The sequence below is a fragment of the Protopterus annectens genome, chromosome 2.part2 (assembly GCF_019279795.1).
Source record: "Protopterus annectens isolate FY-2018-M chromosome 2.part2, PAN1.0, whole genome shotgun sequence".
Lineage (NCBI taxonomy): Eukaryota > Metazoa > Chordata > Ceratodontiformes > Protopteridae > Protopterus > Protopterus annectens.
Genome location: NC_056730.1, coordinates 579,588,012 through 579,605,107, shown reverse-complemented (window position 1 = coordinate 579,605,107; position 17,096 = coordinate 579,588,012). Strand labels below are relative to the sequence as shown.

Here is a 17,096-nt window from a genome sequence, read left to right as displayed (position 1 = left end):
CTACTACTAGGAAATCATACTTAGTAATATGAAACAAATTCTAAGCTAGTACCATAAAAGAGAACAACACCCATCCTGAGCAGGGTTTTCTCTGGTTCTTCATTCAGTACCTATGTGAACTGGTCAATTCCAACCTAGGGTAAGCATCGATAAAAGGTACATCTTTGGTTCACTACTGCAATTATACACCTATTGCAAGCTAAACATTTTTTGAAAGAGATTTTGCATATTAGGTCACCTAAATAAGTGGTACCTCCTTGTTTTGAAGAAGTTAACCCTCTCTCATTTTGAATGTAGAGACAGTGCTTCTTTAAAATTTCTAACACACAAAAAATGCTTTGCTAATTGTTCTGACTTCTGCTAAACATGTAACTGAACTACAGGCCCTTATGTCCAACATATTTTATTGATTTTCCATGGGGACAGGGTGATCCTTAAAACCATCCCTTTTTCAAAGTAAATTCAGAGAAAACCTTTTGATACAGAACCATACCATTAATATCCCTGTGTTTTATCCTGAACCCAAAAATAGAAAGCAAGGCATTCAGTATACCATAGATGTCCACAGGCAATTGATATTTTACCTGAAAAAAAAGATTTTAGAAAGTCTAACCAAACTGTTGTATCCTTCGAAGGAAAAAATAAATGACTGCCAACAACAAACAATTTCTAGATGTCACTCTCAGGCTATCAAATTTTGTTACATACACCATGGAGAAAGCCCACATCAGAAAGACAGGACTCACTCTACTAGAGTTGTGGCTACTTCTGGAGCTTTTTGGAAAGTGGTGGACTCTAGCTTTATCCCACAAGCAGCCACTTGGTCATTTGTGCACACTTTTATAAGGCACTACAAACTTGTCTCAGTCTCCACAGCTAGAGCAGGACTTGCAAAGGCCATCCTTCATGAACTTTTACACTTTGACCCCTCTCCCTCCACCCTTTCTTCCCAAGCTTTGGCATTCTTTTTGTTATAACAGTGATCTAATGAAGAACAGTCCTGACATTTATTTTAAGTTTAGATGAGACTTATTTCCATTTATCTTCCTTCACTCTTTCCCCAATGCAATTTTATGTATTCTACTTATTCCTGAACATCTTCAAATTCCTCTTCTGTTGCTAAAATCTCACACTTATTTATTCTCAACAATTTCTTTTACTTTTGACATTACCTATGCATTTTATTTCACTGCAATACTCCTGGTATTACAGTAAGTTGTGAATTTCGATTGCAAACCTCACATGAAATGTCTGCCACCATAATGTTTACTTCCTGGGTTCGCTGCACACATTTTGGAACTTTTTAAATGACCACTGTTGTAACAATACAATAACTATATATCACTTTTTCCTTCTAGCAAAATGAAACAAATGGTGCATATGAGTACAAAAATCTAACCCTGGTGTTCTATGCAATAATCTTCTGGCCAAGTTTTACTATACCTACCTCCTGATGGTGTAAGCTGACATTCCATAACAGTAGATGGTGGACTATATCACGATTAGTACCCTCTCACCTTCCCCCTTTTCTTTCTGCTCTTTCACTGTCTGAAATGAGGTATCATGTTTTACTTCTGCCCTCCTGAAATGACAAAATCTGCTGGTTTTGAACCAGCTGTTACAGAGCTAAAGTGATGAATCTTTGCATAACTGTACATCCCTCTTATACCAGTATATACTCTCATGCTAAGGGCAGATACACCGGGCATGAGAACAGAGCCCAAAGCTTTGGAGACTGACTGGATGTCTGATCCTAGGCAAAATATGCCCTATACAACTTCCAACTACTGTAACGGTAATCTACACAAACATCTACTGTTAAGACAGGTTAATTTACATTATAGGTTCATAGGTGTGTACTAGGCCACCTGCCCTGCAGCCTATATAAGCCCAACCCAAGAAAAATCCCTGGCATCATGCCACCCAAAATTAGTTGCCAGTTCCCCTGTCAAGCAAGGCCACTGAAGTGATCCCCGGGGTGAACTTCCTATTGCTCAAGATTTCTCTTAAAGAGGGCCATTGAAGTGCTCTGCTTGACGTGAATGGGAAGTTTGTTCCACAGTATGGGAAGTCTCTGGGTTAGGAACCTGTCCCTCCAGCATGTTCTGTTTATTGTGGTAATGAGGTTAAGGTCCCTGGAGCATGTGGCACAGAGGGAATTGGGATTTCTTTAGGTGTAGCATATCTAGCAGCTCTGGGTCAGACATGACTTTGTAGGTCAAGCAGCGATTGCCTCTAAGTTATCAATAAGAGAGAGAGTATAGCTGGAGTTTTTTTTGAGTCTGTCCATACAGGGCGTGTGTCTAAGGCCGAAGATCCTCTTAGTGAGGTATTTTTGTGGCCTTTCCAGTTGCTGTAGGTGTCTAGGGAGGTACATACCAAATGGGGCGTTGTATTCTATAATTGGACGAGTAGAGAGGAATTATGACCTCTTTCTTCCTGGATGAGGAACCTTTTGTTATTAGATATGCCACATAGAAGGACTTTCTGACTACAGTGCAATGTGGTTATCAAAGGATAGGTTGCTGTCAACCTGTGTCCCCAGGTCTCTTATCACACCCTTCAGTGTTTAGTGGACTACCGCCTATATGGTAGTTCATGGGCACCGAATTATTCCCAGAGGGAAAGACGATGTATTTTTTGGCATTGAGCTTAAGGCCATGGTTCTGGCACCAGTCATTGGTGTCAGTGAGGCCTTTTTGTAGAATGTCTACATCAGCTGGAGAATCAATAATAGCTCCCAGTTTGCAATCATCTGCGAATTTGGTCAGCCAGAGTCCCATTGCGTTGGCTTGAACTTCAGAAAAGTAGATGCCAAACAGAAGAGGACCTAGGATCGATCCCTGTGGGACACTACTTGTAACTGGTTGGTAGTCAGATTTGGAGTCTGCTACTTTCACAGTGTGGGTTCTATCAGTGAGCCAGTTGGCAATCCATCTTATTACATAGGGGTTTATGCCTAGTTTAGTGAGTCTATCTAGGATTCCTGAGTGAGCGATGGTGTCGAAGGCCTTGGCAAGAACTAGGTATGCTGTGTGAACTACCTTGTCCTCATCCACAACTCTGGTAACAGACTCGAAGAAGTCTATCAGGTTGAGCAGGCATGATCTACCTTTCACAAACCCATACTGCATAGGGTCGAGAGTTTAGAGATTCCTTATGACCTTATTTATAAGGTCCATGATGATGCGCTCCATATTAGGCTAGTCAGGCTAATGCAGAGGTAGTTCCCAGGGTCTGTAGTCCCTCCCACTTTGTGGAGGGGGATGACTGTAGCAGTACACCATTCGGTAGGAACAAAGCCTGAAATGAGGCTGGGATTGAACAAGGTATTAAGGTGTGGTGCCAGTTCACTTTGTATTTCATGTAGAACACAGCCGGGGATATTATTAGGTCCCATGGAAGCTGTATTCTTGGCTTTAGGCAGTGTGGTTTTTACCTGTGTAGCCGTTATAATAGGGACTTGGCATTCCTCAGGCATTGTGATAGGCCCTTTAGGGGGTGAAAAAGTTCGCACTGAACCTGCCAGCCAATATGTTGGCAATATCAGTTGGTTCTGTATATGTATTGCCATTGTGCTGTAACTCAGAGCAGATCTGAGTATTGCCTGTAACTCAGAGCAGATCTGAGTATTGCCATGTAGAGTCTTGACATAACTATGGAATGCCTTGCGGTTGTCTTTAGAATCTGCAGCAATTTTGTTTTCATAGCTAGCTTTAGAGGATTTGATGATGGATCTCAGTTTTTTGCTGAGGCTACCAAAGGAGTTTTTCCAGTCTTGGGACTTCACCCTTTTCTGCAACAGTTTTTCCTTCAGTTGTAGAGTTTGCTTATGGTGGGGACCACCAGATTGGCTTCCTTTTTTGGAGGAGAGCATCTTGGTCCTGTTTGGTATGGCCCATTCCATGCACTTGTGTATGTGCTCGTACAGTGCACTGGTGTATGATTCAGCAGTCATGCACCTATTTTCCATTTGCATGGGTGTCGTGAAGTTAGCAATCTCTGTTTTTAGAAGCCCAAAATTGGCTTTGGAGAAGCTTCTTATGGTAGTTTCCTTTAGGGGCGGTGAGAGTGGGATGTGGATATCCATGGTGATTAGCTTGTGGTCAGATCTGACCAGGGAGGAGTTGATTACTGGTATAGAGCAACAGTCACCCATGTTAATAATGACCAGGTCAAGGATGTTTCTATCCCCACTGGGGGTAAGAATGAGTTGGTCCAGGGCACTGGAATTAATAAATTCCAGAAAACGTTGAGCAAGTGTGTTGGTACATGACTAATTTTCCCAGTTAATGGAGTAGTAGTTAAAGTCTCCCAGTATAAAAGAGTATTGGGTTGTATCCTAACATTTTCCAGTGTGTTTAGGAATGTGGAGTGGGAGTCTTGGGACATGGTGGGGGATCTATAGCAGGCTACAACCTGGATTGCAGTTTTACCCAGTGTTAGTTGTACCTGAAGTATCTCTTATGCGTTATGTTGGGGTACTAGTCTGGAGGTGTACATATCCTTTCTGAATATGGAGACACCACCGCCTTTAATGCTTAGATCCAGGTTTAGGGGCCGAAAGGTGCAGTATGAATTATAGCCTGATAGTGCTGGGGTGCTCTCTGGAGCATTGAACCAGGTCTCTCTCACTGCACAGATGGCAATATTCTCCATTTTAAGGAGTGCTTCGAGCAACTGCATTTTGAGATTTAGACTTCTAGCGTCGAGTAGCATAACCCCCAGATTTCTCTTGCTTGTAGCTGTTATGGTGGTAATTTTGTCTTTAGGACATTACCTAAAAAAAGGCACTATAGGAGTGGCAGGAGCCTTGGACAGTATCCGGAATCCCTGGGGTGACAGGTGCAGGCCATCTCTGGCAAAGAATCGAAGTCCGTCGATCATGTCATCCCAGGCAGACAGATACTGGATCCCCTTAGAAGGGCACCATAAACTTAGCCAATTGTTGAAGTCAATCGTTTTCTGCTTGTACTGTGGTATCATTCTGGGAGACTGTAGGATGCTACTCAGAGCTAGGGTCATACCTGCCTGGGCTACAAGATCAGAGAGCTCCTCTATGTCTCTTTTTATGTAGTCCGGGGAGGTACATTTCAGGTTATTCACACCAACATGGACAATGACTGAGTCAAATTTGTACCTGTTGTGGAGTGACCTAAGTGCATGCATTATGTGGAAGATCCTGGCACCTGACAGGCAGCTGATTGTAACTTTCTCCTTATTCAACCTAGTGAGTGGGACATCAGTGTGCCTTACTATGGAGTCACCTATGACTAGTGTATTGGGTAAGTTGTTTTGCCTTATAGGCTTTGGTTGAGTGGCACACTGTTTATGTGAGCTGTGTCTCTCATGGTTTGCGCTGGTTGTTTGCGTTTCTGCCTCGGAGGTCTCTGTTTGGGCAGATTTTTACTGACAGCCTCCACAAAAGTAGGTGCGTGTTTTGTGTTACTATGTGAGGGTTGTGGTGGTGTACGTTCTGGAGGGATATGTGTTGAATGTGGTGTGGTGCAGGTGTTATCCATCTCCTCTGGACTGGCTAATCCAGTCTTGGCTGGAAAGTGCTTGGCTTCCAATTTGGCTATATATGTGCATCTCTCACAAGTCATAGTGTTGGGAGGTAAGAGAAGAGGGTTGTCTGTGTACATGAGGCTGTTGCTACCCTGCCTCAGGATGCCCACGTTTACCAGGTTAACAGGAGAAAGCACAGGGAACTGACCTTTAGACATGCCTGGATATGAGCTCACTATATTAAGTACTGAAGCTTTTTACAGGAAAAATGTCACTCAAAGTGTCAGAGTCTGTACAGAGCACTGCCAAACACTGGAGAGGAAACCAATACACAGACCCTGAAAATTTAAGGATGAAGTATTTAGGCAGATATTCTAAAGTTTGGAAGAAATCAAGCAGTACTTACTGAAAATAAAGAATTACCTTGTCAAGAATGATGAAAAAAAGGGAGTCGCATGAATGGCTACTACTAATGCTGGCCTCATCACAGCTTCACTCTGTTGGGATACAATACTCCTTTGCTTCTTCTCTCACCAGAAGCAAAATGTTAGCACCAATCCCAAGAAGACAAGCAGGCCACAGCCTGTTTGGCGATCCACAGTCTTGTCCCAGATGATGCAAAGGTCTGCAGGCTTGTAGCCTTTTTCTGGTAGATGCCTCGAATAGCAACCAGACCAACCAGGTACATTAAGCACAGACACACACTCTCCAACCAGAAACAGTCAGGAATCAATTCACTCTGCTCCTACTCTCACCAGGATCGGAATATAAGCACAGATTCCAAGCTGTCACCTATAAAGCAGTTATTAAACTTTCTGGTGATCAGCAGTCTCCAGGAAATAATGTAACTGCACTCCTCTCCCCAGGTGAAAACAGAAGCACTAATCCCAAGATGACTACCGAGAGGCAGAATTTGGGCTCTCCAATAACTGGTGGTCTAGCAAAAGATAAAATGAAAAAAAATGGTTTATCCTAAACACTGCAGTGTGCACTAGAGGAGTTAGATGTGAAAGTAGGTAACAAGTTTTACCTGTCTAAAAAGTTAAGTTTTAGTGGTGAGTCACTATTTTTTAAACAGCAAGATAGATTGAAAGGGGGTGGTCACTTTTTTATTCTGATACTATGGAATACAGTAGGATGGCCAATAAATTTAAATAGATGAAGGGGAGTGATTTCACAAAATGATAACTTTGTGCTTACTCACACCAACCAGTAAAAGCAGAGAGGAAATGTAATATATGGTTAAATTAATATAAGGGGTAGGCAACTAGAAAGACAGTGGTGTTTAAGCACACAACAGTAACCGGGTAGGAGAGAGGAAAATATTTCTATCCGACTCACAAGAGACAGAGCTGTGGTGTCTTTTCAAGTTTTAATATGCACTTAAAAGCAGAATACAAGTAAAACACAGTGTACAGAAAAAAAATCACAGTATACAAAATAGAAAAAGGTAATAAAGTAATACAGAATACAACAAATAAAAAAGCAAACTACCTTTCCCTCACAGCAAACTGTAGCAGAGTCTGGGTGAGCCTTTTCAGTAAAGCCTCTGAAAGCTGATCATAGTTCATAGATGTACTTTGTTGCTCTTAACACCTTTTCCTGTGGCAATTTCACAATGTGTGTGCCTTTTGTTCTTATAATTACGAGCAACTTGCTGTATGCCCACAGCTCCCTACATCTATGAACTGTGATCAGCTTTCACAGGCACCCACATGCATTTCATTTAGACTTCATACCTTCATTTTCAAGTCATTATATGGCTATCTGCATAACCTAATCCTGAACGGTTTTCTTCACTGCTCATTAACAATAGTGGGCACTATGAAGTGTCCCTTCACATGGCAACTTCACACACAGTGGTGTGCATAGTAATTTCTAAGCTGGCTATGACTACAAGCCAACATATCGCACTATGTTCCATACAAGAAGTATTTGAATACACTTATTTCAGTATGTACAGATAAGCCTGAAAATGTTTTTCACCTAATATCCTGTTCCATGTATAAATGCACATAACTGATCCACATCAAATCCGGTGCACAGCTGAAATATAAATAGCCAAAAACAAAACCAGTACTCAGACTGAAGATGTCTTGCAACTTAGATTGGTTTTGCCAATGTGATAAAATCAATAATCTTCAGTTCATCTGTTTTTTTTTTTTTTTTGGGGTGGGGGGATATTTCACCTGATTTCCACCACAAGGTGATCACCTATAATATCTAACAACACCCTGTCGTGACAGAGGAAAGCTCAGGATAAGCACTCAAGCTTTCCTCCAAAGCTGGCCCTTCAAACACCAGGATCAACAGTTACACAGTGATAGCCAGTAGTACCAAAAGTGTCAGTCTCTCAAGTAGATGCCTGACACCATTTCATATTTTTAGCAAAAAACTCATCTCAAGAAAACCATAAAAACCACAGTAAGAATATCATACTGTAAAAATATGGGAGTTTTATTTTTGGGAAACAAACTCCATTACAGCGTTAATATGAGTCTGCAAGTATTTTATTATCAATTTCTTATTATGGAGTAGCAAACAAGTTTCCCAATTAAGTAATTAAATATTTCAACTATTTACATAAAGTGAAACTATCCATAAAGTAAAGACATACGTTCATCATTCATACAAAATGGTATTACATTACGCTTTTTATGTAATCATTCCCTGTTGTGGTGTTTATATGTTGCTTTGACTGAAACGTTCCAGCTAGAATCAATACAGAAATGTCCTCATAACGCAAGTCCAAAAAATGTTTTGCTACTAAATTCTGCACATCACCTACTTTTTAACTGCTGCAAGGTATTTTTAGGCACAGTTTAAAACTGAGTTGTACCAAAGTTATATTTATTGTAAGGATACCAAACAACATACACAATATTCCGGAAAACAAAAACAGATTGCAACATCTTAAGTTATTAACTAAAAAAATGTTATCAGTAATGACCACCAATATGCATGCTTTATATCATTTGTTTAATTCTGTTCTTGCAAAAATATATGTACTCATTTTCTGGGGAATTACTGGAAACAGCTCATGTACCTAAATAATTTATTTACTAGCTGCTACCCAACTTCTATAAAAAATCCTTTAGTGTATGAAATGCAAGATGAGTTCAACAACATTTTATTTAAAAAAAAACACTGCCCTCTAACCAAAATTCTTGAGAAAATTTTTGATCCAACTCTGAAAACTGAAATATGATTTTCTCGACAAGCAACACTGTTTCCAGCCTAACTACTTCACTATGATTGTCGCCATAACCCTGACTGACCGTATGTACTCTAATGTTAAACAAGGAAGATTATCTAGGGCTATATTCCCTGACCTAAAGGAAGCCGCCGATTGTAATAAACACATTATTGCTTTTCAAATGGTCAGTCTGGTTTCTCTAATGCCATCCTCCAATGATCTAACTGCATCTTCACATTACTCAGCCTTAATAGTTCTTATGTGTCTAGAATAAACATGTACAGGTGTCTCTCAAGGATCTATACTTGGTCATATTCTCTTTTCCCTATCAATCACCTATTATTCAATGACCATTCATGGGACAATCCTCAAATCAAATGTATTCTATACACAGATTATACCTACTGTCCTCACAAAGGCCAACAAAAATCCTACAGATGTCAAAAAAGATCTTTAGAATGATTTTGCTGCAATCTGGAACTGGCTCCACACTAATAAATCTACTGTCCATACTAAAAGAAAACAGTAATGCTATGTGTCATTCCTCAAAAAATACAAAAGATGCAATTACTACTGACATATCCTTAAGAAAGGTCTCATATCAAAACAACAAAAATATCTACGCCTTCTTTGTGACCAACATCTCAATCTCACCAAAAACATCAAATCCTAAGTAAATAATGTTAGAATGCAGTGCAAGACCTCCTAGAAACTGTCCAACTTGTTTATCACCAAAGCAAGATGACCCACCGTTACTAACATATCACTACCCAGATTTGTAATAAGGCCTGCCAATTACTGCCCTCCCTTCTTCCTAAAATACCTCACACTCTTTTCAACTACAGAGAACAAAATACTTAGATTCATCCACCTTTCCAACATAAAATCATCCACCTTTCCAATATAAAGAGTGCCACTGCACTACACTGAACAAATCTAGGTGGCTACCTGTTGCTGCCAGGGCCACTCTTCTTCTTAATACATTTAAATTCAAACTGCAAAATGAATGATAATGCCCCCTACTACCTAAACTAATGATCAAACATACCTCCTACTCTGTTTGAAATGCAAACTACTTAGAATTACAAAGATCACCTTTCACTCTTGCTTCCTGTAAAAGATCTCTCTCCAAAATTGTCCTTGCAAGTTGGAACCCAGTCTCTGAATGTATTATATAAACAGACTTACAAAATTCAATAAAGCTCTTTGAGCACATCTAATTACAGAAAACACACGCAATTGCTTCAGAAATACAATCTGATGCTTTGTTCTGCTACTCCTTGTCACCAATCCTTTTTTTGCCTTATTCAAACAAGTTTTCTGAAAACCTCACTTCGGTATTGTTAAAAATTCTGCTATGTATGCGGGTATATATTGTGTTTTTATGCTTTTGCTCACACATTTATATTCATTCTCTACTCATTTTCCTTACATCAACAAATAAGCATAGTGAATGATTTCTACAGTTTTATTTTTACATTTTTTTCTACTCTGTTTAAACTCCAATGCAAAACTCTTTCTCATGTCACAAAGCAATGTAAAACTATGCCAAGATTTTTTGCTGTAAATTGCCCCTAAATCATCTCTAAGAAATGTGTACATACATATATGCTACTATAACACTTTCTTATTCTCCACTATGTACATTAATTGCATGGTTTCTGTATTTGCCTACACATCTCATGTCATGGCTAAACAAGTCTACAGACCAATCACTTACCAAATTAAGCAAGAATAAAATAAATTTGTGCCTGCAGCACTAGAAAAATGGGCACAATAATGTTGTTGTGCTGCCAGACATTTAACTGCACAGAATACCTAAAAAGGTTATACTGAGCAAGAGCTGTGTGAAACTCACCTCTTTCTCTGTAGGCCTTTTCCCAAGTAATAACTAGAAAGTGTTCATTAAAGGTTTTACTAGTATGGAGATGTATGGAAGCTCAAAGCACCTCCTTTCTTCTCTCCCAGTGGCAGCTCTAATGTGCAGAAAGATGAATCCTGATTGTAATCTAGATGGCAAAAGTTTAACAGTCCCCACACTAGAGAAGATGAAAACAAGGTGAAAGAGGAATTATGAGGCTATGCTCACTCACTTCTTCCAGGAGGGGATAAACTGGGGTCAGACAAACCCAGAACATGACCTTTGCTGTTGAAAAACAAGCGGTGACAACAGGCTGCCACCACAATATACATAGGAGGGAATTTGAGGTATATGTCATCATGTAGATGAATACAGTTCCTTTATAGCAGCACTGCACATCCACCTTATGACAACAGGAATGGTAGGGCTTAAATAATAAAAAAAAAAAATCTTGGACGCAATATGGCAGACCCCTGCCTAACCACATCCAAGTCAATCCAGTATGACAACTCTCAGTGTTTCGAACCTTTACATCCCTCCCAGAAGGAAGCCTCTCCCAGCAAGGGTCATATTAGGGGACAGCAAAAAAACAAACGAGGACGGGAAATATCCTAGAGTTAGCCACAGGAGATGTGACGTGAGCAGCAGTGGTGGAAAACAAAAATCTTTTCCCCAGTGGCATATGAGGAAGGTTATATTGGAGATGGAATGTCAGAAATTCAGCTGCATCTACTCAACTCTTTTCCCAGAGACAGCTGGAGAGACTTGCCCACAGTGATTATAATGGCAGGAACTGTTTGGAACCCAGTCCCACCTCCTCTATTTCTTCCTCTAATAAGCTCCAGTTTCTGACTCATTTCATAATTAGATTTTTCTACCCCTTAGATAATCTTCATTTAGCCACGGTGCCCAAAAGGCTTTGCTTAAACCATTACATTTACACCCACAGGGAGACAACAAGCCTATTTAGTCTGCAATTTAAGTGTATTCTACATTCTATCTCCTTCTCATACCTCCCTCCCACCCATCTCTTTCTCTGTCGGTCCCATACGTTTTGGAATGCCTCCACAGATTTCCTCTTAATCAACTGTTCTGGTACTCCATTCCATTAGTTCACAACCCTCTCCAGAAAGAAATTTTTTCACAGATCCAAGAAACAGTTGGTCCCTATAATATGATGCTCCTACCATCTCATTTTCCCTTTTCAGGACAACCCCATATCATCACATCTCGCCTCATTAACATGTCCTTCTGCACACCCATATGATACCGTCCATTTCTTCTTGTCTCAAGAGATGAGCACTTCAGTTTCTCTACTCCCAAATCTAAGGAAATCTGACTTAGCAAAACTTGAATCCTGTTACAACAAAATTGCCAGGTATGCTGCTAACTCACCCTTTAGATCACATCACTGCACAGCACTCAAACAACTCAACTGGTTGGAATTCCCCAGCACCTACTCTTTAACCAATTAACCATGGCCCATAAAATCTTCTCTCAACCAGATAAAACATTAGCCCTACAAACATTACTACAGCCATACACCAGTGCCAGAGCTCTACACTCCACCAACAAACCCCTCATAAAGATAAATACTGCCAAAACCTAGCTGGGGAATCCCAATCCCTTTTCTCAAATTACATAGGCAAAATCTGAAATGCACTACCACCTAACCTTACATCTAGTACAAAACAAAAAATGCTAAGAACTCACTTATCCAACAAGTGACTGTGCCCTTGCACTACTCATGGCTTAACTGTCTCTCTTACACAATACTAACACTTATACTTCACTGTCACAGCCACCACTTAAAATATAGATGCTTTTTTAGCTCCAGCGATAAAGAACAGTTAACCTAAAAAAAATAAATAAATAAAAGAGAGAGAGACAGAGAAAGAAAAAAAATCCATGCTCGTAGTATACAGAAGTTGCAAAATTGTTTCATCGGACTGTCATTCTTCTATTCTATGCCTACCTGCAATTTATTCAGATTTTTTTTATAATTCTCTATAGAATTAGTATACAAATCAATCCCTCTGTGTACAATCTATCTTACGATCTTGTTTTATGACAAGATTTCTTTAGTGAACATATAGGTTTCTTGTTTGTATAAACCCGGTTATCTTGGATATGATCATAGTGCATTGTCAAATCTAAATAACTGTTGTTAAATGGTATGTATTACGTGGAGCTTTTCTCCCTGGGCCTCCAATGAAAAATGACATGTGTCCAGTCATAGTTTCCCGGTAACTGAATGTAAAATAAATAAATAAATAGTTTTCGGGTATATGCTTTCTCTTCTGTCCCTTTGCATCTTTCGGGTGGTCTTCCTCTGGATTCCTTCCAGCAACCGAATATCCCTCACTTTGTATAGCCTCCTAAATGCACATAATACTCAAGGTGTGGTCTGACAAGCATTTAATACACAGGAAGCATTATATCTTTACTTCTGGAGTTTCATCCTCAAAGGATACACTCCAGCATTCTGTTGGCCGCTGTAACTGTCCTCTCACTCTGCTCCTGGAAGTCCAATACAAGTGTGATCAACACTCTCAGATCCCTTTCCTGCTCTATTACTATCAGTTCCACTCTCACCAGATGAGATCTCACAGAGGGTTGCTGTTACACAAGTGCAACTTTGCATCTGCTTACAGTGAACCTCAACTGCACCTTTCAGCCCACTCGGTCAGCCTTTCCAAATCTTTCTTTAGACATCCTCCATTCTCAACTGCTGCCCTAATGCTTTATCTTTAGCATACAGGCTGATCCTGTTGTCTATTCCCAAGACATATCTAAAGTAAACACAATAAAGAGTATGCAATGACAGGACCACGTGTCACTCCACTAGTCACCTTATGTATTCCTGACACTTACGGTCACATTATGCATCCTACCATTTAACCATCCAACAATCTAGTTCCTTAGGTCTGATCCAACCCCAAGCCTTCCACTTACCCTGGAAGGCTTCTGAAGTTCTGGCAGACCACAATGACTGGAACTCCTAGAAAGCAACCAACTTTTCCTTTAGTATTCTCTCCATGCCATTCCCCACTACTGTTGTTAGCCTAATAGGCATGTGGTTCCCTGATGTTTTTTTCCTACTCACCCCTTGCACAAGGGTACTACATTTGCTGTTGAGCATTGCACACGCACTTTTGCAACAGCAAGTGATCTACTGAAAACCAAAGTCAAAGTATCGGCTAGCATTAAGGAAGCCAGTACCATCACAACCTCCTCCTCCTCTTCTCTATCCTGCTGCCTATCCATAAGCTCCCTCTCTCTCTCTGCTGTACCTCCTTCACAGCATGGCATTTTCACCTTGCTTCATTTGTAAAGAATGAGGTGAAGTGTTCATTCAACACCTCTACTATTTCACAGTCATCTCCTTCCAGTCTTTGCTCAACTTAGCCATGCCTGTCCCACTCTTCCTTCTGTTATCCGCCTGAAGAAAACACTGTTTCCCCTCTTGACTTCTTCTGCAACTTCCTTTCAGCATATATTTGCAGCTTTCATTTCCTTTGTTTTCTTTCTGCTTGCCTCCTTGTATTGTCCCATCTCCAAATCCCTACCCTCCCACTTTTACCTCCTGATGCCTTGTCTTTTGCCCTAAATGTTAACCTTACCCAGAGGTGTAGTTAGAAACGTACATTTGTAGGGAAACCTAATGTTGCTGCCCATACCACCCATCATGTAAAAATGTATTCAATCCTCAAAATGTTGCCCCTACACACAAAAGGAACACATTATTTTCAACTTTTGCCTCATACTCACACAACTACTTTTAGAGCTTCATTTCTATCACACAATCATGTTTTATGCAGCTCTGTGCTGTAAACATTGATACAGGCAGTTTTAAACATTCTGCACTCTTGAGTAATAAAGTTTCCATTTGAGTACACAGAGTATGCCCAGCTACAGCCTTAGCATCACCTACCCGAGTAGGTGATGGCCACCACCTTTTTGCTTCTTTTCCTTAAACCCTTGTCCACAGCCCTGCATACTGCAGCCTGACCCACTCCCAGAGATTCGTTGCTCCTTCATTACATCATGATATCTCTAAACAGTCCTGTTACTAAAAACTAACATTCGCATGCTCAGTACAATACTGCTCACATCACAGCTGCTGAAGTATGATTATTCAATGTGCAATACTACTGCCTTTGATATACAGGAGCAATTTGTTGTTTCTCACAGTGCTTTTAACTTCACTTAAGGTCAGAAGTTCCAAGATAAAGAGTGAAACACGTTTTTTTGCTCTTTTACTGACAAGTCTTTCTTCACGGTACATTGATATCAAAATGAGAATAACAACATAAGGGGGGTGTACGGCAAAGTTCTCCAAGGAATAGGTGGTGCAGGAGAAAGCCACTCCCCCTAGAAACATTTTTTCACTTTTTGTATGTTTTTCATTGTGGTATACTCTTGAGAATACATTACAGGCAAAACTGTGTATGTCATGAGAATTTGTGCGTGCAAGCTATTAGTTTCAAATAATTTTTGCCATAAAATTATTTCTGTGTCTGTCTTTAGCAATTAGAAAAGTGAGAATTTTTTACAAGCAGGTACACTGCCCAGACTCAAATAAACTGGAACTACATTTCTAAGCCCAAAAGCATTTCCAACAAAGAGGGAGTCCCACTCCCAAGAGTTAAAGTACTCATGACAAAACTGTCCAGCCTCACACAAGCAGCGGTAGTCCACTGAGAAGGAATAGTATGGCCAGTTTATGAAGGAAGTCCTGGTTCATTGCATGTAATGGACAGCAAGGGAATTTCCATGAAGTTTTTTTTCAGGAATTACATACACAGCTGAACAACCAAACATACTAGACAAACGTCATGGCGATATATTCACTACTGTGCTTGTCCAGTAATGTCTAACCACAAAGTACCAGTTTTAAGTATGTGCAGCACAAAATTTCTTCGTATACAAGCAATTCCCCCTACCAATAACACCAACGTCATTATGCAAGTGAAACTTCAAAGAAATTAAAATATAACTCCCCCACTACTATACTAAATATACACATTAAACTGTTTTGAAAAAAATAATGTTGCCTACAAGTCTGATCCTGTAACTTATTTTATGACTGACTTCATAAGTACGGAACAGCAGAATGGAATGCTACAAATGGCATGCATTAAACTACTTTATATGCCCACTGATAGCGTATGGCCATCTACAGACTGTAGTTGTGGAATTCAAAAACCAAAAATTGTACATACAAACTACAGCTTTAAGACAGTAATCAGAAAGAAAACAAACAGAGAGAGAAGGCGCAAACACCTCAAGGCTTCTGCGGTCTTGAAAGAATTCAAGTCATCAAGCAGTAACAGCTAAGCAAAGCGTATCTGTCAAGTTATTAGGTTTTTGGGGAGGGCGTGGATTTCCCTGTCAACAACAATTATGCGATGCAATGAAACGCTGATAGGTAATACTTTCCATTTTCCCCAAGACCACATCCCATTAAATAAAGACCACTGGGTGTGCTTCAACTCCCAATTCCCAACTTACTCGCTGCTATGGGAACGCTTGTCCTGGAAGACGTGACCAAGGTGAATAATTATCTGCCCCAGAAATTTGTCCAGTCCGATAAGTGCCCTGTGCATCACCGTCAGAATCAAGTTGCCCCCCTCTCCATCAAACTCCAGGGCGCTTGGCGACAATTCAAATGAGCATTCCTCTTTCCATTCGGGACACCCGGTGGTCTTTTCCGCTACTGATGTGGAGAATTTGTCACGGGCCAACTGTATAATCGTATATGCGTCGCTTGTTCCGCCTTTGCCCTTCGCCCGAAGCCCCCTGGCTCGCATGACCGTCACCTGGACGTTGGTGGGCACCCATTTATGTTCTGGTAGCAGCTCTTCTACTCCCAAAAGAGACATCACAGCTTCATCAGCAGTGTCGGGAATTAACGGACCTCTTCGCCTGAACAGGTTTTACTGACACAGCATACTGCAGTTTACTGTTTATTTACTAAACTTGTTTTAAGATTTACTTTCCTCAGCACAGTCGCCAATGTACAAACTTAAGTTTCTAAGAAGTGTCCCACAGTAGGATCGCGCTTGCGTAAGCGTTATTATTAGACGCATGCGTGCTAAGCATGGTCTTCACTGGGACGATTTGGAAATATTTCTTGGGGGGGGTTTAAACAGTCAATGTTGCCTTTTCTTAGCGCACTGTGGTCAGTGAGGCGCGTGCGCGGGTGAAACCTTACACTGCAGATATAATGTGAGGATAGGCGAAAACAAGCTGTTTGGATGGTTAAGGGATGAAAGATTTGTAAAATTGTCCCACTCAACAACATGGTAAACGAAGTGTACTGCACAGTTGTTGGGGATTAGTAGAAAATGATGGATATATTTAACTTCTTGGTCTCTTGGTCCCTTTTTCCACTGAAGGGTTGCCTGTGTTGCACAGTAGGAAAAATTGCAGCATGCTCGCTCTTGTTTACTGCGCCAGCCCGTCCCCTCAATATGAAGTAAATACTGAAATCGCACTTGAGAGAACTTGAATTATGTCACCAGTAGG

The 17,096-nt window shown here is 40.5% G+C and overlaps 1 protein-coding gene across 1 annotated transcript in view; it reads right to left on the bottom strand.

Moving 5' to 3' along the window:
• The window catches only part of RAB11FIP5 (RAB11 family interacting protein 5), a 2,272,349-nt gene extending 2,255,709 nt beyond the window's left edge, over positions 1 to 16,640 (bottom strand). Inside the window, exon 1 of the mRNA XM_044064038.1 lies at positions 16,080 to 16,640. Within this exon, the coding sequence (XP_043919973.1) occupies positions 16,080 to 16,450 (371 nt within the window). The 5' untranslated portion in view covers positions 16,451 to 16,640. The remainder of the gene's footprint in view (positions 1 to 16,079) is intronic.
• Between the last annotated feature and the right edge of the window lie 456 nt (positions 16,641 to 17,096).